Consider the following 25670-nt stretch of genomic DNA (forward strand, 5'->3'; position numbering starts at 1 on the left):
AAGCAAAACGATCACTCATTTAAAAAAAAAGTATAACAAAGTTTAAGTTTTATAAGCTCAAATGGTCGCCTTGCTCTGTTTTGTGATGCGCGTTTGGGACTCTCCTGTTCGAACTCGTTCATCAAAATGAACGAATCTTTTTTCGTGTCATTTGGTTAATTCAACGAACGGAATGAACGAGTCGACTCACCCACTCGCTAAGTGTTTAGAAAACATTATCCATCGTAATCCACCTTATGCCACAAATGCTGTTGATTAAGCGTAACTTGTATCAAATCTGGAATATTCCTTTACAATGCAGTGTTATTAATAAATTCCCAATGCAGAAATGCCTTGCTAAAAAAAACACTGCATCATTCCCATGTCATTTGATCACTTCAAGCAAGATCCCACAGAGCTTAATCCCTGGGATGGTGGCCCTTTCCGGTGCCCAAAATCAACACATTCCCAAAGCTCCACCCCTCTTTCACCCTCCTGGTCAAATTCCATTCCCAGCTCCCCCGACCACAAATCCAACCTCAGGCAAGACGTCCCTGAGAACATCAGCAGCGTTTACTTTGTTCTTGCTCAGCTAAACTTCAAAATGTCCTGGACGCAACCTGCTCTTCTCACCTGTCTCGTTGTTCTGTCCGCCATCACCTGTGAGTAACCGGACTGTGGTTGACCAAGGGAAGTGTTGATTTACTAATGTGGGGAACCACAGGTTCAACAGTACCTGGAAAGGGTGGAAAATCTGTTGGACTTACCTCAATCATTTTCCCTTTGTTACAGTGTTTCATGGAACCGACAGCGCCGCTGTGTCAGATAGGAGCGATGCAAAGGCAGCCAATCCTCAAGGTGACCAAAAAACCCCCACAATGTTTCTATAGCTCTTTCCAACGAGTTCTTCCCCCTCATCATTGATCTTCTTCACTGAAGGTGCACTGAGGAAGATCTTCATGCCAGAGTCAGATGCCTCCAGCTTCTTCAAACGGCGAGGCAGGAGGTCTGTGAAAACTCAGGATGAGATAAACGGTGAGGCTAGTGCTTTTTTGAAAAATCTAGCAACCCTGATGCTGACAATTCAGCTTTGATCACAGGAATAAATTATATTTTAAAACATAGTGAAAAAGAAAATGTTTTTTTTGCGAAATATTCCTGTTTTTACTGAATATATTGTAAATATTACTGACCGCAAACCTTTAAACAGTAGTGTATAAAAAGTCACAATCTGAAGTCGTGCGAAGTAAATGAGCATCAATCACATCACTGTTGTGGCTTCTAGAACTTTTTAGTCAGGCTTGCTATTGTAAAACCGTAATAAAGAGCCCTTTTAGTAGTGGCTTGCACTGGCCACACAGGTGCTGCATTTTGAGCCAGCTAAGGAATGCAAGGACGACAGAAAACCACAGCACAGAGCAGGAACCACAGGGCAGGCTGGAGAAACCAGCATTCAGTCTTCAGCTCCTGCCAACGAAGGAGGGGCTCTGCTGCTTTTTCATGCTTTTATTTGGCTTTAACCTGGTCTGTGTTTGTTTATGGTTATTGGGCTCACCAAAAATGGTTTGACTCACTTGTGGGAATTCATTACTGTGTATTTAGAAAGTGAGAGAACATCTCAAGTGGAATCAACATGTTATATTTTTTGGAGTTAAAATAAAACTAAATTAAATTGAACGTGGTGGTTATGGTGCTTTATAACTCAGTGGTGCTGCCTGCCACACTAAATCAGATGATACTATTGTGCAAGTCAATGAAATCCAAACAAGCATTTGCATAATTGTAGTTAAAATATGTTATAATAATAGAAAACGCCAACGGATCCGTCTATGGAAGCCCATTTCCATCACATAAGAAAATAAATCAAGCTTTAGGATATCATATGACATAGCCTAAATCAGAATTATGGGATAAAGTCGAAATTATGACACACTAAAGTCATATGGGTATGAAAAGTCGAAACTGACATAGGCCTAAGTAGAAATGATGGGATAAAAAGTCAAAATCATGACTACAATTGTGATTTACTAACTCATGATATACTTTTTCATGTGATGAATGGCTGAAATGGGTTTCTGTATTAGATCATTTGTGAGCATATACCTTCTTGATGTCGGAGCATATTTCTGTTTTTATTTCCTTCTCTTTCTTCCTCTCGCATGTTGTCTCATTAGCTGAACAGAGACAGAGACTGGCCGCAGATAAGAGAAGGAGGGAGTATCATGAAGAACAAAGAAATCAGTTTGAGAATTACGCCGAGGAAGAGAGTGATGGTGAGTAAAATATATATTTTTTTATTTACTTACCTGGCGGCCATATTGGATTAGACAGCAGTTGTCACGCAAACAACATGAACTTTAACCTTGTGTTTAACAAAACAGATTTACCAAATCTTTTTTATATAGGCCTATATAATATATTTTAAAACTCTCAAATCATATCTAATACGATATCTAAAAAGACGTGTATTTACAACGTTGACCCGGGAAGTTCGAATCTGTGACTTTATTGCCAACTTTACTCAACTATAACAATGATACCTTCACGTGCTTATAGATACTTTACCGTGAAAGTTAACATTCCTCCATTTTTTTCTGTCGTCCAGAGCAAGACGAGCGCACCAGAGAGAAGACCGAGCAGTGGAGAGAGTTCCACCACGACGGCCTCGACCCATCTTACGAATATAACCGACACACGAATTGAAACAGTGGATAGATAACTACAGGGATGCGGGTGGAGAGCTTTAAGGCCTTTACAGAAACGTAACTACTTTATATCATATTTCTGTAAAGGTTTTTTTTTTTTGGCACAAAGTGTGTCATAAACATGCAAGTTAGGCTACAAACCAGCGCGAAAGAACGTGACGTTATATACGTCATGTATGTGCTCATGTATCATAGTTATATTTACAAAGATGTACATTTATTCATATGCAGGCTATTCATAACCCTAATGTAGGTCTCAACTCGCCAGTTTTTGTTTTATTTTTATGGTTAGTGTAAATGGTAACTTACATTTTCCCTGCATGACAAAATGATTTGCATAAGTTATATATATTAAATAATTTCTCAAGAAGCTTAATTTCTGAATTTAAAAGTAACCTGATTTTATATTTGTACTGGGATAATGTAAAGTGCATAATTACATTCATTAAATGTTTGCAGTGTAAGCAATATGTTTGTAACATTCATTTTGGGTAAAATAAAAGCTATCCAAATAAATCTGAACAACAATAAAACTGGTTTATCTTTGCATTTAATGGAAAATTTACTCACCATACACTCATAGACCAAAAGCACTCATCACAGAACAAATCTACTGAAGAGAAAACACTGCTTACATCATTTCTGTGACCTGAATGAAAGAACCATCATGTAGCTGCTAAATTCAGAGGGCTGGTATGAAGACCATGATGACATGCAAGATTCAAGAGCAGAGACTGTTTTTTTTATCTCTCACGGTCATATATCAGTGGGCACGTCATATCAAAACACTTTGGACGGTGTGTGAAATTTTAGGCATTTTCGCTCCACTGAAACACAAGATCAGCAAATACAAATGTCAGTCACTGAAGCTGGTAGTTTTCATATAGATTTGTGACAAAAACACATTATGAGTCAAGCGTTCTTCAATTTCCTCTGGCTTAGTCACAATTAAAAGAATAAAATGATGACCAGTTTACATTACAGAGGCTATATTACAATTAATAATCATTTAAGTGTTAGTGACAACAAATACTTCCATTTACACAAAATATTACTACGTAACAATCACTGCAATATAAAGTGTGAACAAAATTATACTGTAAATGCCAAAAAGTCATTTAAAAAAAGCAAAGCTTACAAAATAAATCCAAAACATACACAAAAAACTCTTTAAAAGGTGCTTTACCACCATTTCATACCTTGTTGACAGACACACACATCACTCCAGAATCTTCTCGATATTAACAAAGTGTTGATAAAACCATTAAAACTGCACATTTCCATTTTGTATACAATATTAACATCCTTCATTCACTTGCACCATTCATGCATCCAGAACCAAAGTTTATACATACTGGATGACAATAATTCTATCTATTGGTTTAAAGCCTCTATTAACTACATCAGCTTCTCTAGACTCTGTAAATCTCACATCCTTTATCGTTTGGTCCTTCAAAAGAGCAGCAGGTTGAAACACAGCAGCAAAAAGTTACAACAACGGTTTAATGAATGAAAACTGTTTTATCTGCACAACTTCTAAGAACTATTACGACCCAAAGCATATGTGCTTCAACTCGAGGTTCGTAATCTCCACTCAACAGCCACATTAACGTTCAAGTCGTGAGCTTTACTCGTTAAAACAGTCACCTTAAATACATAGGCCGCTCTTTTTGAGACAGTCTCAAGGTGTAGCGCGCCATTGGCTTTCCAGAGAGGAAAACGTGTTCGACTGTGGACAATGGAAGTTACCGTTAAATAGAAGAAAACACGATTTTCCACAAAGTGCAATAGTCAAGTCAGCGGTCTCACATGAAGTGATGTCATTTTGAGCCGGTGATGATGGTGGTGACCGTGGATGCCCGCGCTTTTCGCTCAGGCGTTCCCGTCTTCGAGGAAGAGTTTGCCGCCTGCACGGACGAACCTAGACAAAGATAACACCCTCTTCAAGGGCTGTTCGACAACACGACATAATACAACACAAAACACATCACTGGTGATGAGCAACATGACACGGTCAACAAAAGTCGAGTCAAAAACATCTATTGTGAGTTTCGGCTCAAGAAATATAAAGGTCCAGATATACTTCAAGCAAAATCGAAGAACGAACAGGTGTGAAGTCCAGTGTTGCCAACAATTTTCAATGGAAAGTAGCTAAAGCATAAACATGTCGCTAGATGGCGTCATGCGCTAATTGTCATCTGTTTTCTCTCCTAATCTGTGCTCACATTCTGTATTTTAATATATACTGCCCACCCAAAAAGACGCTGTTTGGATTTGAATAGGCAAATCCTTAAAGGAGAATAAGTAGAATCTTCTTATTAAATGGTCTGTACACTTACAAAGTTCTCAATGCTTCGTTTTGCATGTTAGTGTGGGGCTAATTTGAGCCTTGTTAGTGGTATTAACTAGCGATTTCTCTTTACTTATTATATGCCCCCATATACTAGCGTTATACGCTAAACAGTTTTAGAGATAAAACTCTTTACATTGGATTATCATGAAAACAAATCTCAGAGAATGGGCGTCTGTGAGCGACTCGTTTTGGAGCGGCCCCTTTAAATAAAAAGGAGATGCGTCATACTCCGCCCACTCTCCAAGTTGCTGAGTTCACACTCGGTTCAACTCCACCCCGTTCGGCCATTTTTGTAGTTTGATTAGAGATTTACGATTATAGACGAATCCGACGAGCGTTCTGTGTAGGCTGCCATCTTGTGGCGACGCCATTACTGAGCTGTTACACCGGCATAGACATATGCACCGGTATGTAAACAAACCTCGGTGATAACGCACCCTCGATGACAGCTACAGCCAGGCAGAATGACTTGTTGGGTTGATGATGTTAGACAGTAGCCACCAGTCACAGATGAAGGTACAAACGATCTTACAGATTATTTATGAAAATAGATTGGCAAGCTAGCTAGGCTAACGTTTGCTAACGAGGAAACTATAAAAAGATCTGTCCATTTGGTAACAATAATTAAATAAATAAATGAATGAAATCAAATAAACAAATTCATGTTTTTCATTTGTGTCCATTATTTATCTCATTTTCACATTGCAACAGGCAAGGGTAAGGTAACGTTACAGCTAGAAAGTATACAATATCGACCAGTTAGTGTTTTTAAACCATGGAAAGAGGTCAATATAACAGCAGGAGAACAATTATGTCACATAACGTTACATTTAGCTCAGGAAAGCCATTTAATGACCATAGCATGTTAATTGAATAGAAAAAATAGCAAGAGAGGAGATTTTACTGATCACTATATCACATATTTATTATATTTTTTTACTTATGTCATTAAATAATTGCTATTATACGCGAATGTCCGCGTCTTGTACTCACCCAGGAAATCTGTGTAAACCGTACGGCACCAGACAGGGGCAGTCGACCCGGGGTATTCACAATGTTTTCTCTTCAAAATTGAAATTTTACTGCCACCATTGAAACAATTTATAACGGAAACTGTTTACCCACTCGACATTATACAAGGGGTAACGTTGTAACGTTAGTGACAGTCGTAAATCGCGGGCTGTTTATTCCAGTGGATGCAAGTTGCAACTAAAACAATAGGAGGCAATGGCGCAACGCTACCCAGCAACAGCTCAGTAATGGCGCCCGCTTACTTCCGGTAGTTTCGCCGGATTCGTCTATATAGTGATTATATGAATCTTGACATTGTCGTCCTGAAATATGGCCATGATGTGTCTTCCTACATGGTTGTTTATGAAATGAAAAGCTACACACTCCATCAATTAGGGTTAGAAGAACTGTTGCCAAACATATAACATGCTAGAAACATAATCACTGCAACAATAATCCAATCACAGACTCTTCAGCATTTGCCAAATCCGAACAGTGACTTTTTTTTTTCCGTCCTGCCAGTGTAATATATAGCTGGGTGTCAAATAAAGCTGTTCTCATTTACATATTTCCTGTCAGACAAAGTATGATATAGTGTCAAACTACACGTTAACCAGATTAGTCGCTAAAGGGGCCTGAAAAGGCGCTAATTTTGAAAAAAGGCCAAATTTTTAGGCCAAAACAAAGTTAGTTTTGAGTTCAAAACAGCTTGTCAAAGCGAATATCTAAATAAAGTTTACTCCGATTGGTGAACCCCTTCAAACTACCATTGGTCCGTGACGATTAAGTAATAGGTAGGTGTGGCTTCTCTGGCGTGGATCTTCTCAGGTTCATTTCGTCTGTTCAGTCTGTCGAGGCCAGACACACATAAAAACATGAACACACCGGAGAGCTGCTTTATAGTAATAGAAATTTAAAATGTGATTCTAATTAAAGAGTGACTTACACTGTTTGCTTTCATGCAGTCTATTGTATAAATTGCTATTTAAATAATCGTGACTTGATCGGAGTGCCAAATTGCAGAGCTCTTGCAAACATATCCAATTCGATATGATGCTGTTTTCGCACCACTGGCATTTTTGTTATGTGATTATCTTGTTATTGAGAGGAAAGCGCTAATCTAAATGTGTGGGCGGCGTCAGATGTTCGCTAACAGTGTATCGCTGTAAGGCTATTTCGGTCTTCTTTTTACCCCTAGGCAAATAATGAAAAGAACTTCACTGTGAGTATATCAGGACCTTATAGGATTGTGGTAACAACTTACAGTCGTTGCGGTGGACTGAAGAAACATCAACCGACTGACTCTTCCCTGGCATGGATGTTGGATTCTGCTTCCTGTGTTGAGAGGAATCCATACTGCTGCCAAGCTGAAGACGCCTCATATGTCTGATCACTGCAGTGGCATTAAACGCTTGCTGCGAGGAGAGAAGAGTTTAGAGAACACTGACATGTGGTAAATAAAATACTGGTCAATCAATACGGGTGTTTCAATTAATGAATCCAAAGGGCGAAAGGACGTGGTCACTTACTCGCCATTTTGCTTTCGCAAAGTTTTTCTTCATCTGCCGGCTGACTGATTCGTGGATGTTCTTACAGAGCGCAGTATCACCAGCTATCCTGAAATCAGAGGAGAGTTGGACTTGCAGTATCATCTGGCATCCATGAGGAGGCAGAGTCTTATTATATGTGACCATATGTGTTTATAAACATGACTACGGTATATAATGTCAAAACATAAGATGCACAGTAACATCTTAAGGTGAATGTAGTTATGGTCACAATTACTGCAAGCAAGGTAGCGTTGTGTTGATATTAATCAAAGACTTAATTTAAACTTTGTATAATATAACATAATATAATATAATATAATATAATATAATATAATATAATATAATATGATATAATATAATATAATATAATATACACTGCAATTCAAAAGTTTGGGGTTTGTAATATTTTGTAATGTTTTTGAAAGAAGTCTCTCATGTTCACCAAGGCAAACTTTGGAACTGAACTATATATATATATATATGAAGAGTTCAGATGCAAAAGCCTCTAAGTGCCATTTGAAATTTTCTTCTAAAATGATAATTTTTTATCAAGCTTGTATATTTAAGTTCAGTAATTTCACTTAAATGGCAATGATAATTACCTATTAATTGTCATTTAAGTGAAATTACTTAACTTAAATATACAAGCTTGATAAAAATGGTCATTTTAGAAGAAAATTTCAAATGGCATTTAGAGGCTTTTGCATCTGAACTCTTCATATATATATATATATATATATATATATATAAAGGCTATACTATTATTAAATGTTTTTGCATTGTGACATTATTTTCATGACAATTAAGCAGTTCTCATTACTGTAATGCATATAATTATATTATATTATATTATTTTTACATCATTGTGTAAACGTGTACATTTTATTGTGATTGAATTGAGAACAATGAGAATTGTAACACATTAATGGGCATTATGAAGGCTGGGGCATATGCTTAATTTCCACAAAAATGTCAATAGATAGACTGTGTGAGATTCACTCTTAAACCTACAGCAACTAAAATAACATCAGAACGGCAGTGAACACAATCCTGGTCGCTCACCATGGATGCAAAAGAGCCTCATCACAAGTTAACCTCTTTTCCGGATCTTTCTGCATCAGGTTACTAATGAAGTCTTTAGCTATAAAACAACAGAAATGTGACAAAGAAAAAAAAACTGAATCAGTTACACAAGGGCGCAGTTCTAATTGTGAAAAAATGACACCCTCCTACACTTCCCCAGACATCAGGGAACAGCTTGTGATGTGGGTGTCGAGTTGTTATTTTCTAACGAAGCTGAATCGCCTTAGCGCCAGATAATGCTTTTCAACTGCTGATTTATATCTGGCTGCAATACTTCAGTGTTACTTTCAAAAAACCTATATTAAAGTGTTGCTCATAGGAAAAAAAACGAATCGTGACTGACAAGTAAACACAAGTAACTCAAGTCTTACTCAATGATAGCGTTTAAGTGGGTGGAAGAGATAAAAGGAGTTGAAGAAGGGTGTCATTTTCTCCCATACTAAGAACATAAATTTATATATTAGGGCTGTCAAATGATTAATCGCATCCAAAATAAAAGTTTGTGTTTACATAATATATGTGGGGGCACTGTGTACATTAATTTTATAAATATAAATACACACAAATGCTTGTATTTATTTAAGAAATATTTTCATGTATATACTGTATAGATTTCTATATAATTTATATGATATGTAAATACAAATATTTTATTTTTTTCATTAAATATACATGCATTTGAGTGTATTTATATATATATACAAAATAATTATACACAGTGCACCCACATATATTATGTAAAAATGAACTTTTATTTTGGATGCGATTAATCGCGATTAATCGTTTGACAGCCCTAATATATATATATATATAAAGAGTTTATGTCAATAACTATAATATGTGATTTACGTTACACTTACCCGAATCAGAAATGTCGTCCCAGTACGGGGAATCAAATTCGTATTCTGCCCTCAGTATTTGCTCGAACAGTTTGGAGTCATTCTCGTCGTAAAATGGAGGGTATCCACACAACCTGAGGAAGCAGAGGATTCAAGAGTGGTCAGTGTTTTAACCTAAAGACCTCTTTATTAAATAATTAATGTAGCAATGGTTGGGAAAGCAGCAGTACATTTCATATGGCGGGAAAAAACTACTCACAAGATGTAAGCAATAACTCCGATAGACCAGCAGTCCACGGCTTTGCTGTAAGGCTTCTGTGCTAACACCTCTGGAGCTATTAAACATATTAAACGACAGATAAAGTGAATGAAATGATATATTTACTAAAAAATTTGTGCTGTCAAATCGATTAATCGCGATTAATCACATCTAACATAAGTTTCTGTTTATATAATGTATATGTGTGTGTATATATGTATACACACACATATATAGTATATATAATATACAGTATATATATAATAACATATATATTATATAAACAACAACTTTTGTTATATGTGATTAATCACGATTAATCGATATGACAGCACTAATAAAAAATGTTTTTAAAGGATAGTTCACCCAAAAACAAATTTGATCATCATTTACTCACTGTCATGTCATTCCAAAACTCTATGTTTTCTAATTTGCTGTTTTTTTAACCACTTTTATTGTGATTTTTTTGTTGTCTTTTTTTTGGATTCGATAGGCATGATCGCTACAACTTGCATAGATATTGTTAAAAATGTCTTCTTTGTATTTCACGAGAAAAAGTGGATATGAAAAGTACGAATATGAAAATAAAACAGCATATGGATTTTATTTTATTTTTGGAATTAAATCAGTGAGATTTAAGGTACCAAAAATGGCAGCTGTGGTTGTCAGAACTGTGCTACTGTAAAATGTATGGTAGTAACATTTTAAGTTTTATAGATTGATACTTAAATTTACAGTAAAAATAATTCATTAAAACTGTAATGATGTTAATACACTAAATTACTAAAGTCATTGTCATAACACACCGACAACCACCTTAAAAACATAAGAGGTAAAGAGAAAAATCACACGATGAATCAAAATTCATCCAAAGAGCTTTTCCACACACTGGGATATATATTAATTGATGGTGTCATATACAAAACACCTTCATGGTAACATATGACACTATAATACTGCAATAAACATTCATTAAACAACAAGACATATAACAAAAACCCTAATGTACATAACTAAGAAAAAAAACGTATTTAAAAAAACATCAAGTGAGAAGTGTCATGCATGAGGAAATTATAAGACTCTTTACACTTCCAAAAACTCTAAAATTAAATGAAAATCCCATTAGATTGACTACAGTTTACAATATTCAGATTCAGTGGACTGACAGCCCTACCCACATATCCCGGCGTCCCGCAGGCTGTGGACATGATGTCATTGGTTGCGTCCTCCATCTTGGACAGCCCAAAATCACTTATCATAATCTTGGATTCTTCATTCGGGTTAAAATAGAGCAGATTCTCCGGCTGTCAGGAGATAAGAGAGAGAGAAAGGGTGATTAGGGTAAAAAGTCACAGAGAGTTATTTACGCTGTACGTCTTGTTTCCACTGAAGTGCGGTGACCTTTCAAGTCTTATGTTCCAGCTTCCTATGTGCTATAATGAAACTGTACGTCTATGCATATCGATTTGTTTTGGTGTGAAGGAAATCAGTCAAGGGAAATCATCACCTTCAGGTCTCGGTGGACTATCCCCAGTGAATGCAGGTAGTTAACTGCATCCAGAACCTGTTTGATTAATGCGCTGGCGTCCTGCTCCGTGTAGAAACCCCTCTCCACAATACGATCAAACAACTCCCCACCCGACACACTGAAAAACACAAGAAATCTGCTTTTTAATGTTTATAGTTATTCAGAACTGTCAAACAGGTATATACAATAAACAATATATAGGGATGCATGATATGTCGGCCACCATATCGGTATCGAGCGATATGTGGTTATTTTTAATGTTATAGATAAGAAAATCCGGGCGAAAAATAATGGATTATTTGCTTCAGTTAAGACACTGTCAGTTAGATGTGCACTGCACTGAATTGCTTGAAATATGATTAGAATCACTTACTGGAAAATAGTTCACTTTAAAAAAAAACTTTTGCTGATAATTTACTCACCCCCATGTCATCCAAGATATCCATGTCTTTCTTTCTTCAGTCGAAAAGAAATTAAGGTTTTTGATGACAACATTTCGGGATTTTTCTCCATATCATGGACTTTACTGGTAACCAAACGGTTTAAGATCCAAAAGACAGTGTCTGTGTAAACTGCTAACTGTTCAAAGGGCTTTAAACGATTCCAGATGATGAATAAGGGTCTTATCAAGCGAAAAGATCGCTCATTTTAAAAATAAATAACAAAGTTTAAGTTTTATAAGCTCAAATGTTCGCATGTTCGAACTCGTTCATCAAAATGAACAAATCTTTTTCGTGTTGTTTGGTTCATTCAACGAACGAAATGAACGAATTGACTCAGGAAAAGAGTTCGAACAGGAGAGTCACGAACTGCATCACAGAACTTATAAAACTTAAACTTTGTTATTTTTTTATTAAATGAGCAATCGTTTCACTTGATAAGACCCTCATTCATCGTCTGGTGTCGTTTAAAGCCTTTTGAACAGTTTGCAGTTTGTCCTGAAACTGTCTTTTGGACTTTGAACCGTTTGGTTCCCATTGAAGTCCATTATATGGAGAAAAATGCTGGAATGTTTTCATCAAAAACCTTAATTTCTTTTCGACTGAAGAAAGAAAGACATGGACATCTTGGATGACATGGGGGTGAGTAAATTATCAGCAAAAGTTTTTTTAAAAGCGAACTACTCCTTTAAGTCATATAGTCTGCATATAATTATAATAAGAACGTTGTAATAGTGTGCTTGGGACATGGCTTTTAATTATATAAAAATTTGGATTTATTTAAATTTTTCGGTTATCGGCTTTCAAATATAAAGAATTGTCGGTTTTCGGTTTCACCAAAAAATGTCATATTGGTACATCCCTACAATATACACACTGATGTTTAAAGGTTTGGGGTTGGTAAGAGTTTTTAATGTTTTTGAAAGCCTCACCAAGGCTGCATTTATTTGATCAAAAATACAGTAAAAGCTGATTTCTGAATTTTCAGTATCATTACTCTAGTCTTCAGTGTCACATGATCCTTCAGAAATCATTAAAATATGATGATTTGCTGCTCAAGAAACATTTCTGATTATTATCAATGTTGAAAGCAGTTGTGCTGCTTAATATTGTTTGTGGAAACCATGATAAAGTCTTTTCAGGATTTATTTTTTATTTATCAAGTTTTCAGCATCACTATAAATGTCTTTACTGTCACTTTTAATGCATCCTTGTTGAATAAAAGTATTAATTTCTTTCAACAACAACTTACTGACCCCAAACATTTGAAAGGTAGTGTATGTTTAAAAATACAATAAATCAAATATGGGTTTAACATGTTTCACATTAAGCTATATAGATGATTCATTATTGTTGAAATGATCTCAAGCAGCAGCAGGAGGCTTGGACACAATTCAGAATAAGAATTGGCTCCTTTTCAAGTCATGAGTTTAAAGCGCCACAGGATGTTGAATTGGAATGACAGAAAGATAAATTTTTTGGATTGCAATTAAAAGGAATGTATCAGTCAGTCACACATCAGATACAGGCAAGAACAGATTAGTACTTAGGTTTTTTTAAGTTTTCCACATTGCAAACTTGCTTCACATTGTTTGGCTCCATTTCAAAGACTTTGGAGACTTAGAGCATTAATTAAGCACAAATTGAAGTAGCAAACATATTTTACTCACAGTTGCATAATAAGATATAAATGACTGGGGCTCTCGTAAATGTCCTCTAGAGCCACAATGTTCTCATGCTTGACCCTGAAAAGAACAGACAAAATATTTGATCAGTTACAATGAACCAAAGGCGCACTTGAGTGGATTATGAAGGCTTTGTTTTGGATGGCTGATGTTCGTTCCTATTACATATGAGTCGGGCTGATAGATTGAGCTTAGAAGTTGCTATAAGTTGCCAAACAGCTCAAGGGCGATGCATTCATAATTTGTTTCTGTGATGGCAAAGCTGAATTCACTGTCACAAAATAAAATAAAATCAATACATTTGTAGTGCTTTTGACAAAGGGATGCACAAAGGTACAATAAAATAAAATTAAATATGTAGTGCTTTTGACAAAGGGACACACAAAGGGACAATAAAATAAAATAAAATAAATTAAAATGAATTATTTAGTACGTTTGACTAAGGGACACACAAAGGGACAATAAAATAATAAACTTAAAAATAAAAAATAAAATATGTAGTGCTTTTGACAAAGTGACACACAAAGGGACAATAAAATAATAAAATAAAAAATAAAATATGTAGCCCTTTTGAAAAAGGACAATAAAATAATAAACTAAAAAATAAAAATAAAATATGTAGTGCTTTTGACAAAGGGACAATAAAATAATAAAAATTAAAAATTAAAATAAAATATTAAGTGCTTTTGACAAAGGGACACACAAAGGGACAATAAAATAATAAAATAAAAAATAAAATATGTAGCCCTTTTGACACAGGGACAATAAAATAATAAACTAAAAAATAAATAAAATATGTAGTGCTTTTGACAAAGGGACACACAAAGGGACAATAAAATAATAAAAATTAAAAAATAAAATATTTAGTGCTTTTTACAAAGGAACACACAAAGGGACAATAAAATAATAAACTAAAAAAATAAAATAAAACATGTAGTGCTTTTGACAAAGGGACACACAAAGGCACAGTAATGTTTTTTTTAAAATAATAATTAAATTAAAAAAAGACTTAAAAAATGTGTGCTTTTCACAAAAGGGAAGACAAAGGGACAAAAGCAAAAAATCCTTTATAAATCATCCTAAAAATTTAGGATTTTGCTGCTCAAGAAACATTGCTTATTATAATTATTAAGTGCTTCTTGCTTTTTTTGTGGAAACTGTGATCTTTTTTTTCAGGATTCCGAAAGTTGAAAAGAACAGCATTTAGGAATCTTATAGGAATCTTTTGTAACATGTTAAAAATGTCTTTATCTTTTGATCAACTGAATACATCTTTGCTGATTAGTTGCATTCCAGTCACTAGAATCATTCTGACCTCAGCATCTCCAATCCAGCTGCAGCGGAGTTTTTTTTTTTTGCCTACCCTCCTTTTCCAGAACGCCTTTTTACCATGACAACCGCGGACCTGCGCTCGGCCTCAACGTGCGGTGAATAGCGAGGTCTGCGGTGGAGGCCACATGAATCATTTCTTGCGATGCTTTTGAAAGGGACAGGTAGGAGTCAGCAAAGGTGGGAGGCTGTGAGGGGCGTGTCATAAAGCCTGAGTCATCTCCCGCTCAAACTCACACGAACAGCTTCCTTTCAACTTTAGCCTTTTTCCTCAGTACTGTAGCAAGAGGAACTTGTGTGAAGCGTGTAATGGGTGTTGGGTTTGTTATTGTAAGCCTCTTCTGTTGGCTTTTAGGAATACTTACTTCCTAAGCACTGCAATCTCGTTTTCTATTCCGCTCTCTTTTCCTCTTAGTGCTTTTTTCGGGATGCATTTCACGGCGTACATGTCTCCTGTGGCCTTCTCTTGGGCCAGGACCACTTCAGAAAACGCCCCACTGGAGAAACAGAAAAGAGAGGGGAAGTATTAAAAAGTGGCTGTACATGTTTGGGAGACAGAAAGTGGACAGAGAAAAAAATATGTTGCTTGAAAGCTTGGCAGTGAGGTCCCATAGTTTGAAAATAAAATAAAATAAAATAAATAAAATGAATATAAATATAATATGAATATAAAATAGTAGTACTAGATAGCCTACAAAGGGACAGAAGAATAAAAATGAATTAAAATAAAATAAAATGATAAAAATAGCACTGCTTAAGACAGCCTAGGGCCAGACGAATAAAATAATAAAATAAATGAATATACAATAATAAAAATAACACTGCTTTAGACAGCCTACAAAGGGACAAAATAATAAAATAAATTAATATAAAACAAAATAAAAATAGTTGTGCTTTAGACAACCTACAAAGGGACATAATAATCAAATAAAATTAAATAATAAAATAAAAATAGTAGTGCTTTAGTACTGCAAAGGGACAGAAGAATTAATTAAAATAATAAAATAAAATAAATTAAATTAAAATAATAAATATAGCACTGCTTTAGATAGCCTAAGCCTACAAAGGGACAGAATAATAAAATAAATTAATATAAAATAAAATAAAAATAGTCATGCTTTAGTACTCCAAAAGGAACAGAAGAATAAAATAAAATAATAAAATAAAATACAATAATAAATATAGCACTGCTTTAGACAGCCTACAAAGGGACAAAATAATAAAATAAATAATATAAAACAAAATAAAAATAGTCGTGCTTTAGACAACCTACAAAGGGACCTACCTAATAATCAAATCAAATCAAATAATAAAATAAAAATAGTTGTGCTTTAGTACTGCAAAGGGACAGAAGAATAAAATAAAATAATAAAATAAATAAAATAAAAATAGTAGTGCTTTAGTACTGCAAATGGACAGAAGAATAAAATAATAAAATAAATAAAATTAATTAATATTAATTAATAGTAGTGCATTAGACAACCTACAAAAGGGACAGAACACAGAAGAATAAAATGTAATACAATTTAATAAGATCATATAAATAAGATAAAATAAAAAAACTAAAATAAAAGAGTGGCAGTGCTTGAGACACCCTTTAAAAGGCCAAAGTATAATATAAAATGAATAAAAACAACAACAACATAATAGTACTTTTGACAGCCAACAGGGACAAACGCATCAAATAAAATAATAAAATATTGAAGAAAAACTTGTTGTCAAATAGTAAGGACTGCTTTCAAATATTTCACTATATTTGTACATTTTCAAAAATGTAATGCTCAAAAGCATAGCCATATTCACGTCTCCTCTGATTCTTCAGGGATGTTGTATCATATGCACTGTGTAATCAGTTGGCCATTGTGGCTTGTAGCTAAGCCTTTATTGGTCACTGAAAATCTGCTCTAATCCTTCAGCACACACACACACGCACAGTAATTTACAAATACCGGCACGAGCGCTCGCGGCAATTCGGAAAGCTTGGAACAAAAGGCTGTTCCTGAATCATTTTATCAAAATATAGGGTTTGGTGGTTTGCCAAAACAAAGCATTTGTCATATGTTTCTTAAACTGTCAAATTCAACTCTCATTTGCGATTGAAACGCAAGCCCTTTAGGAGGCTAGAAATGGAGTGACTCATTGGCCGAGCGCCCAGCAGGTTGAGTACTTTGTAAGCTATGTGTTCATATGAGCGTGTGAGATTGCAGTGGGCGCAGCATTCATCTCTTCAAAGGATTAAACTAAGAAAAACAACAGTGTGTGCTTGGATAGAGTGCATTAAACAGATCAGATTTATCACGTGTAATTCAGACACATTTTAAACATTACTGGTGCTTTGCAGTGCAAAGATCACTGACATGGTGCTCGAGTTTTATGGATGGTTGTCAGAACGTTGAGAAACGGTTGTAAAGATGGTCGAGTGCTCGTAACTAAGGAGAAATAAGTGGTTGCTAGGTGCTTGCTTACTGGGGCAAGTCAGAACACTGCAAATTTGACTTCGGGAAAGTAATCAACACTGAACACCTCAACTCAAACAACAAAAACAAAAAACGACTAAACTAGAACAAGTTAATAAAACAAAATAGTAGTGCTTATTAGTAGACAAAGGGGAAAAGCATTAAATAAAAAAATAGTTGTTTAGATAGTACGGAAGAGGATTAGGGCAAAGCAATAATAAAAAATAAAACCATCTCGAGATTAAAGTAATTATAATGCGAGATTAAAATCATTCAATTTCGAGAAAAAAAAAAGTCGTAATACCATCTTCGAGTTTTTTCTCGAAACACAACGACTTTATTCTCGATATTTAATGAGTTTATTCTCAAGATTGTATTTCGACTTTTTTCTCGAAATTTAACGAGGTTTTTCTCGTAACACAACAACTATATTCTCGATATTTAATGAGTTTATTCTCAAGATTGTATTTCGACTTTTTTCCTCAAAATTTAATGAGGTTTTTCTCGAAACACAATGACTTTATTCTCGATATTTAATAAGTTTATTCTCAAGATTGTATTTCGACTTTTTTCCTCGAAATTTAACACGTTTCTCAAAACACAACGACTTTATACTCAATATTTAATGAGTTTATTCTCAAGATTGTATTTCGACTTTTTTTCTCGAAATTTAACGAGGTTTTTCTCAAAACACAATGACTTTATTCTCTATATTTAATGAGTTTATTCTCAAGATTGTATTTCGACTTTTTTCCTCGAAATTTAACGAGTTTTTTCTCAAAACACAACGACTTTATTCTCAATATTTAATGAGTTCATTCTCAAGATTGTATTTAGACTTTTTTTCTCAAATTTTAACGAGTTTTTTCTCGAAACACAACGACTTTATTCTCGATATTTAATGATTTTATTCTCAAGATTGTATTTCAACTTTTTCTCGAAATTTTACGAGTTTAATCTCGCATTATAATGACTTTAATCTCGAGATGGTTTTATTTTTTTATTATAGCTGGGCCCTAATCCTCTTCCGTAGCATACAAAGGGGAAATAAAAAAAACATAAAATAAAATAAATAACAATAGTAGTGGTTTAGACAGTGGATAAACTATTGAAGAAAAATTTGACTTGGCCATTTTATCAGCATTTCAAATAGTAAGAACCACTTCAGATGTTTTTTTTACCTCATAATAATTCAGGTGATTCAATTCTAAAATAGCACAAAAAAATGATAAAATATAATAAATTAAACTAAATCACAACCCATAATTCAGGAGATTCAATTCAACAAGCAGAATGTAAAATATATATAAATATAAATACACGATACAACCATTATTCAGGTGATGAATATCCATCTGATGAAGAGTGTATGAATCTACAGAGAAGCAGGTGTCAGTTCACCATCCGCCAGAGGAAATCATCAGTTACAGGAGGTGTCAGCGTGAGGTAAGGTAAAGAGAAAGACTCATGACCGTTAACCCACATCGACTGACCATTATTGGCTTTTAGTTCCTTGTTGTGCACCTGTAAACACTTTTAGCAACAAAGCTTGCCAGAGTCAAAGCTCACTTATGCAGTTATACTCTAAAGCATGTATTTGTGTACCCGTTACACAACTAATTTGCATAACATGAGGTCAACAAGGAACTAGTGATCCTATATCATGATTATGTGGTCCATGACCTCAATGCTTTACAGTAAAGCTGAATTTCTCATGCAAATGTCAGAGTTTCATAAGCCTATGCATTGTATGGAAAGTGGGTGCAGTCACATATTATAAGATGTGTGGGAACATAGAGTCAGAGTCTGAAAAGGGTGCTCTACCACACTTTTTCAGATATTACCGTTCACGTAGTGTGTAATACAGCTTTTTCTGAATGTGAAATGTCTGGAAAGTTTCAAAGATCAAAGTGCAGATAAATGGAGTTACTCTCTACGCTTCCATCCAAAGATAAGAATTTAACTAATGCACAACATTGGGATATTGCATAAAAGGCTAATGAATTTTCCGTAAAGCTGCGTTGAAACGACATGTATTGAGAAATGCGCTTATTAAATGTGAATTAAATCGAATTGTAACAGACATACTGAACCACCTCAGGTGAATTCAGGAAAACTGACACCTCCACTCGGAAAGTAACAGGATTAAAATGGGATTAATCTAAAATTAACGGATTAATTAACACTGATTGTATTTTCTCATTTAGAAATGGTAACAGTGGTACAGATGGAGTTAGACGATATAGAGTGCAGTATTTTCGGAGGATGGGGTGGAGATTGTGCAGGTTGAGTCATTATGTGTAGGAATGAGCTATTTCTGACAATGCTTCATTGTGCATCCATGCTTAATTCTGTGATTTCTAGAACTGATTGCTTTTGAATCGTTTGTGTGTGTGTGCTGTTTTCAGTTTGGTCCCTCTGAAAGTCTTGTGTAAGGAGTGTTATGGAATCTGTTATGTCATCTTCAGGATGGGAAATCCTAGAAAGATTATCCTTCCTGGATTAAACGTGTTCTAGATTTATGCCTGTTCTTCATCTCAACCGCTTTAAACATCCACTTACAAGTTGAATTATTTTTATAGATAATAAATATACACTAGTGTTTGAAAAGTTTGGGGTTGGTATCTGTATAAGATATCTTAATGTTCCAGAACAAATTTTATTATGCTCACCAACGCTGCATTTATTTGATCTAGTAAAAACTATAATATTGTGATTTATTATTACAATTTAAAATAACTATTCTGTTATTTTTCAAAATGTGATTTATTCCTGTGATCAAAACTGAATTTTCAGCATCATTACTCCAGTCTTCAGTGTCACATGATCCTTCAGAAATTATTCTAATATGATGATTTGATGTTTTTCAGAATTCTTTGATCAATAGGCGGTTTAAAAAAAAACAGCATTGATCAATTTAATGTGTCCTTGCTGAATAAAAATAATTTTAAAAATAATTAAAAATAATAAATCTAACTAATTTTAGTTAAAGTAATTATACAATGACACAAGACTTATTTTATGCCTTGATGCATAAACTTTACATCCAAATATTTTTAAGGTTGTGAGAAACAAATTTACTAAAGTGTGTCCAAATTTTTGGTAGCATAATTCAGGGATCTTCAACCGTACTACTGGAGACCCACTGCCCTGCAACAATGTAATAAAAACTGAAAAGATTTTCATTTGCATTTTTGAATTTGCGCATTTGTCAAAATGATCCAGTTCAAAACAACTAAGAATCCTCTATTAAGCTGCCTGGCCAGTAGTTGGCGATGTCACTTTGTAAAGAAACACAAATCACACATGCGCATGACGTCACCGTCTACACAAATCTGCCCTCTTGTAATTTACACTGACATGATAACGCTATTGTTTTCAATATGTGCACTTTGAAACCAGTTTTCAAAAAGTAGCATTGTCAGCCCCTTGTTGTGTGAAAATAATGCCAAAATGCATAAAACGTTTTCAGTTTTTAGTTGAACCTAGTTTTTAGGTTACAAAATATCTGCTTCAAATTTTAAAGTGAACCTGAATACGGTGATTTTCACAACACCGTACTAAAAAAAGAAACGTTTTTTTCTTGTGTTTTTCATGTACAGATGACAATGTGGTCAAAACGATCAAAGGCAAGTAGATGGCAATGTCAATTAGAAATACTACGTGTCTATAAACTGTAATACGTCGTCACCGTGTTCACAAATGTGCAATTTTGTAGTTTACATGTAGACGATAACTCTATCGTTTTCAAAAACCCAATTTCAAAAGCTTGCGTCACGAGATCCAGGGGGCGGAGTTGGATCCGGATCTAAGTGGTGTAGAGATGGGTAGGATTAGGGGTGGGGTTAGAGATCAGGGGGTGGAGATGGGTAGGATTAGGGGTGGGGTTAGAGATCAGGGGGTGGAGATGGGTAGGATTAGGGGTGGGGTTAGAGATCAGGGGGTGGAGATGGGTAGGATTAGGGGTGAGGTTAGGGATCAAGGGGTGGAGATGGGTAGGATTAGGGGTGGGGTTAGAGATCAGGGGGCGGAGATGGGTAGGATTAGGGGTGGGGTTAGGGATCAGGGGGTGGAGATGGGTAGGATTAGGGGTGGGGTTAGGGATCAGGGGGTGGAGATGGGTAGGATTAGGGGTGGGGTTAGGGATCAGGGGGTGGAGATGGGTAGGATTAGGGTGGGGTTAGGGATCAGGAGGCGGAGATGGGTAGGATTAGGGGTGGGGTTAGGGATCAGGGGGCGGAGATGGGTAGGATTAGGGGTGGGGTTAGGGATCAGGGGGTGGAGATGGGTAGGATTAGGGTGGGGTTAGGGATCAGGAGGCGGAGATGGGTAGGATTAGGGGTGGGGTTAGGGGTCAGGAGGCAGAGATGGGTAGGATTAAGGGTGGGGTTAGGGATCAGGGGGTGGAGATGGGTAGGATTAGGGGTGGGGTTAGGGATCAGGGGGTGGAGATGGGTAGGATTAGGGGTGGGGTTAGGGATCAGGGGGTGGAGATGGGTAGGATTAGGGTGGGGTTAGGGATCAGGAGGCGGAGATGGGTAGGATTAGGGGTGGGGTTAGAGATCAGGGCGTGGAGATGGGTAGGATTAGGGGTGGGGTTAGAGATCAGGGGGTGGAGATGGGTAGGATTAGGGGTGGGGTTAGGGATCAAGGGGTGGAGATGGGTAGGATTAGGGGTGGGGTTAGGGATCAGGGGGTGGAGATGGGTAGGATTAGGGGTGGGGTTAGGGATCAGGGGGTGGAGATGGGTAGGATTAGGGGTGGGGTTAGGGATCAGGGGGTGGAGATGGGTAGGATTAGGGTGGGGTTAGGGATCAGGAGGCGGAGATGGGTAGGATTAGGGGTGGGGTTAGAGATCAGGGCGTGGAGATGGGTAGGATTAGGGGTGGGGTTAGAGATCAGGGCGTGGAGATGGGTAGGATTAGGGGTGGGGTTAGAGATCAGGGGGTGGAGATGGGTAGGATTAGGGGTGGGGTTAGGGATCAAGGGGTGGAGATGGGTAGGATTAGGGGTGGGGTTAGAGATCAGGGGGCGGAGATGGGTAGGATTAGGGGTGGAGTTAGGGATCAGGGGGCAGAGATGGGTAGGATTAGGGGTGGGGTTAGGGATCAGGGGGTGGAGATGGGTAGGATTAGGGGTGGGGTTAGGGATCAGGGGGTGGAGATGGGTAGCTGTTGATGATTAATTATGGTCATTACATCTTCATCATCACCATCATCTTGAAAATGAGAAGAACACAAAGCACTGCAACAATGAAAAAAATTACATCATCCAGAACGACTTCAAAGCTCTTCTGCCATGGTGTGTGAACAACACAATAAAAACAATCATAATCTGGACACGCAAAGCACGAGAGAAAGAGTGAGAGAGAGAGAGAGAGACTTGAGAAACAGAAAAAGAGGAAAGGATAATGAGGATAATCTGAGTCTTTCCCTTCTTCTGCAGTCATATAATCCACAGTCTACAGTTTAAAGCGTTGGGGGTGGAGTGCTGAACCTCAAATGACAAGCAGTCCAACAGTCAGATTAAAACAATCATCACACATGTGCAGACACCAATGTGACACCTGCTGACGGACCGCTGAGATCTAACAGAGTTTCACAGCCTGGGACATGGAGGCTTCGCTGTAAACCTATCGCAACTGGCATGAATATTAGAGATCCTATATGAAACATTTACAGGTCGGGATCGGCCTGTTAAATAAAGCCTCTCTGGTCTAGTTAATCCTTTTGTAAGAGTCTTTTGATGAGCTATGGTTAAAATCTTACATATCTCTCCCCCGTTAATGACCTAACCGACCTCAGCTCACTTATACACACATGTACTAAATATAACACACATACACTTCAGAGCCTGACCAAGCTCATCTGCCTATTCCATCTTCTGATTTTAAGATCTACATTGTTCCAACTCAAAACTCATTTTGCTAAACAAAACGCACGCATGGCAAAATACAGCACAACTGCAATCGATTTCTGAAAAAGTGTTTCAGAAATTAAGCATAGTTTTACAATGGTGGTGATCGCCTGTCACAGATTACAGGACAAATTAAAATAACAAATAAAACCCCCACAAATGGTCGAAATCTCTCTAAGGGGACATAAAAATACCTGCCCTGTTTTTGGTCCATGCGCACCATATAAATATAGACTTATAGACATCATGGTCTATTTCAAGGCATTACTGGGGAAAACCCATGAAGCTGTACTTCAATGCTCCTACAACAGAAGAGGAATTTGGAAAGAATTGTTAAAGCCATGTTGTCGGGTGTGAGATATTAAAACTGCATGACAGAAGAAGGTCTGCACATTATAACCTGCTATTCCAAGTGGGTTAAGCAAGGATTTAAAGTGCATATTATGCATTGACACAGACCACATTGCACAGACCAAAGCATCTTTTTCTAAATCTGATTGAATGTGCAACTGTGAGGAAATATTGGCATTCACGTATATCTTAGTGACAGTTTCATAGTTCATTTAGTCTTGCTTTCAAGGTCATTGTAAAGTTCTTATTAGAAAAAGAATGAATGCTGATGTTTCTGATAAATCATGGTGACACAGTGCTGACTGAAAAACCCTACAAAATACAAGACCGTGATAAAATAGTTTCATGACTTTGTTTATTTATTGAATTACATTTCATTTTAATAATGATTTACAATGTTAACATGGTATAATGACAATAAAGGCTTTCTATTCTAATTTTATAAAACCTACAGTAGCCTATAGCCATAGGAAATGTTTGTGAGTGAGCCAGCCAGAAGACCAAGCTTTCACTTTTTAACCATTTATGAAAAAACAGTAAATATGTCTAATGGAAATTTGGTAAAGTAAATGCCCTGTCTGTAAGTGTAACATTTCTTACAGATCAAACTTTGAAGACCAAAACTGACTCATATGCAGATTTCAAAACCCGCCATTCACAATGTCAAATCATCATTCATACTCACGTCCCGAGGATTTCCTTCAACTCGAATATCTTCCTGATGTCATCCACTTGCTTTTTCCACGATCCATTCCCAGATTCCTCGCTTCCCCTGGCCATGGTGCTTCCAGGGTGAGCGCTGCCTCCGAATAACCTTCTTAACGCGTCAATCTTTCCAGCCTTACAGGAAACACAAAACACAGGTAAAGACGCGGACGCGGATATCGGTCTCTGTGACTGTCTGACAGAATTTAATCGGCTCTTGCATTCCGTTCCATGCCGCCCGGTACCGTCAACAGAACGAGGACTGACTGACGCACAGCGCGCGAGCTCACCGCGGATCCTCCTGACTGACTCACCGCGACGCGCGACGAGCTCAACCACGCGCAAATCCGTTAGTAGAGTTGTGACGTTCGTGAACGAACCGATTCTTTTGAACGGCTCATAAATATGAACGATGGGAGCCAAGTCGCGGCTGGAGGGGAGCCGTTCTTTCTGTCGTTCTTTTTTTCCTATGCGTGTTTTACACAGATGCTCACAAATTAGCTCCTCAGTTAGCGCAGGGGCGATAGTTGTGCACGCGCGTGCATCTTTTACGTTATCTTTTATAACCCTTCGTGCCTATGTCATTGGGTAGGAGTGGAGCCAAAACTTGTGCACGCTGCCATCACATGGTTACTCCAGTTAAAAAAAGCCATAAAGTAAGGAACTGCTTGTATTTATTTACATTGCATTTTGTGTTCATGTATCTACAGTATACATTTACAACTTTAAATATATATATATATATATATATATATATATTTGATCAAAATGTTCTTGTGGTATTGAATGAATAACTTAAGTCAACAGCTTTACACATACACACACTTTGTACTAGAGGTAAATCCAAAATAGTGATGTCACTTTCTAAGCAGAGGGATGTTGTGCAACCATATGGAATATAGTCCACACATGACAAATGAGGTAATAATCAACATTTCAGAATTCAAACTCAGATATTGATGTGTGATATCTGAGTTTGAATTATTTGACTACAAATCTCACCTCATCATTCCTCCCAGTGATTATACTAAATATTTAAAAAGAGTCAAAAGAGCCATTCTTTTGAACGGCTCTTTGAAAGGAACGGCTCGCCAAGATCCGGATCCCCTCAAAGAGCCATAAATCCCATCACTATCCGTTAGTCCCTATTCTTGAGGTATTGCAAAGTAAGGCTGTTGTAACGCACCGGTTGATAAATGATGCAACTGTTGCCCGGTAAATAACCGGTGAGCGTGTCAGGGACGGCAACAGACTGCGTCAGAAACAGTACACCTTCTGCATGAAGAGCAAACACTGCATTCATTAGCCATCCAAACTCAGCGTAGTGAGAGGAAGACACTTTACTCACTAAAAACGCCCTATTGACACAAATACTGGTCAAATACAGGCAATTAAGGTGATTTTAATTTTGTTACATTGAAAAAACAAAGGTTCCAATTAGGGTTTTTCGTAGTAATGCCAAATGAGGGAAAAAAACACAT

At 36.6% G+C, this 25670-nt stretch overlaps 2 protein-coding genes across 3 annotated transcripts; one reads left to right on the forward strand and one right to left on the reverse strand.

The window, feature by feature from the left end:
- Positions 1 to 505: 505 nt before the first annotated feature.
- Positions 506 to 3572, forward strand: ucmab (upper zone of growth plate and cartilage matrix associated b). The gene is made up of 5 exons (XM_039666022.2): positions 506 to 641; positions 772 to 837; positions 919 to 1014; positions 2154 to 2252; positions 2585 to 3572. Exons 1-5 carry the CDS (start codon positions 584 to 586, stop codon positions 2680 to 2682), a joined length of 417 nt encoding a protein of 138 aa, XP_039521956.1. The 5' UTR covers positions 506 to 583; the 3' UTR covers positions 2683 to 3572.
- Positions 3217 to 24439, reverse strand: camk1db (calcium/calmodulin dependent protein kinase IDb). Of its 2 annotated transcripts, none has more exons than XM_039666020.2 (11): positions 24170 to 24439; positions 15127 to 15258; positions 13418 to 13492; positions 11287 to 11425; positions 10954 to 11083; positions 9780 to 9855; positions 9542 to 9654; positions 8661 to 8739; positions 7578 to 7665; positions 7313 to 7463; positions 3217 to 4605 (listed from the first exon to the last, which is right to left on the reverse strand). In XM_039666020.2, exons 1-11 carry the CDS (start codon positions 24262 to 24264, stop codon positions 4505 to 4507), a joined length of 1179 nt encoding a protein of 392 aa, XP_039521954.1. In that variant the 5' UTR covers positions 24265 to 24439; the 3' UTR covers positions 3217 to 4504. The 2 variants fall into 2 exon arrangements, with proteins under 2 accessions (XP_039521954.1, XP_039521955.1); XM_039666021.2 differs by having other exon boundaries at positions 3217 to 4634.
- Between the last annotated feature and the right edge of the window lie 1231 nt (positions 24440 to 25670).

The sequence above is a fragment of the Pimephales promelas genome, chromosome 25 (assembly GCF_988280905.1).
Source record: "Pimephales promelas chromosome 25, fPimPro1.hap1.1, whole genome shotgun sequence".
Classification (NCBI taxonomy): Eukaryota; Metazoa; Chordata; class Actinopteri; order Cypriniformes; family Leuciscidae; genus Pimephales; species Pimephales promelas.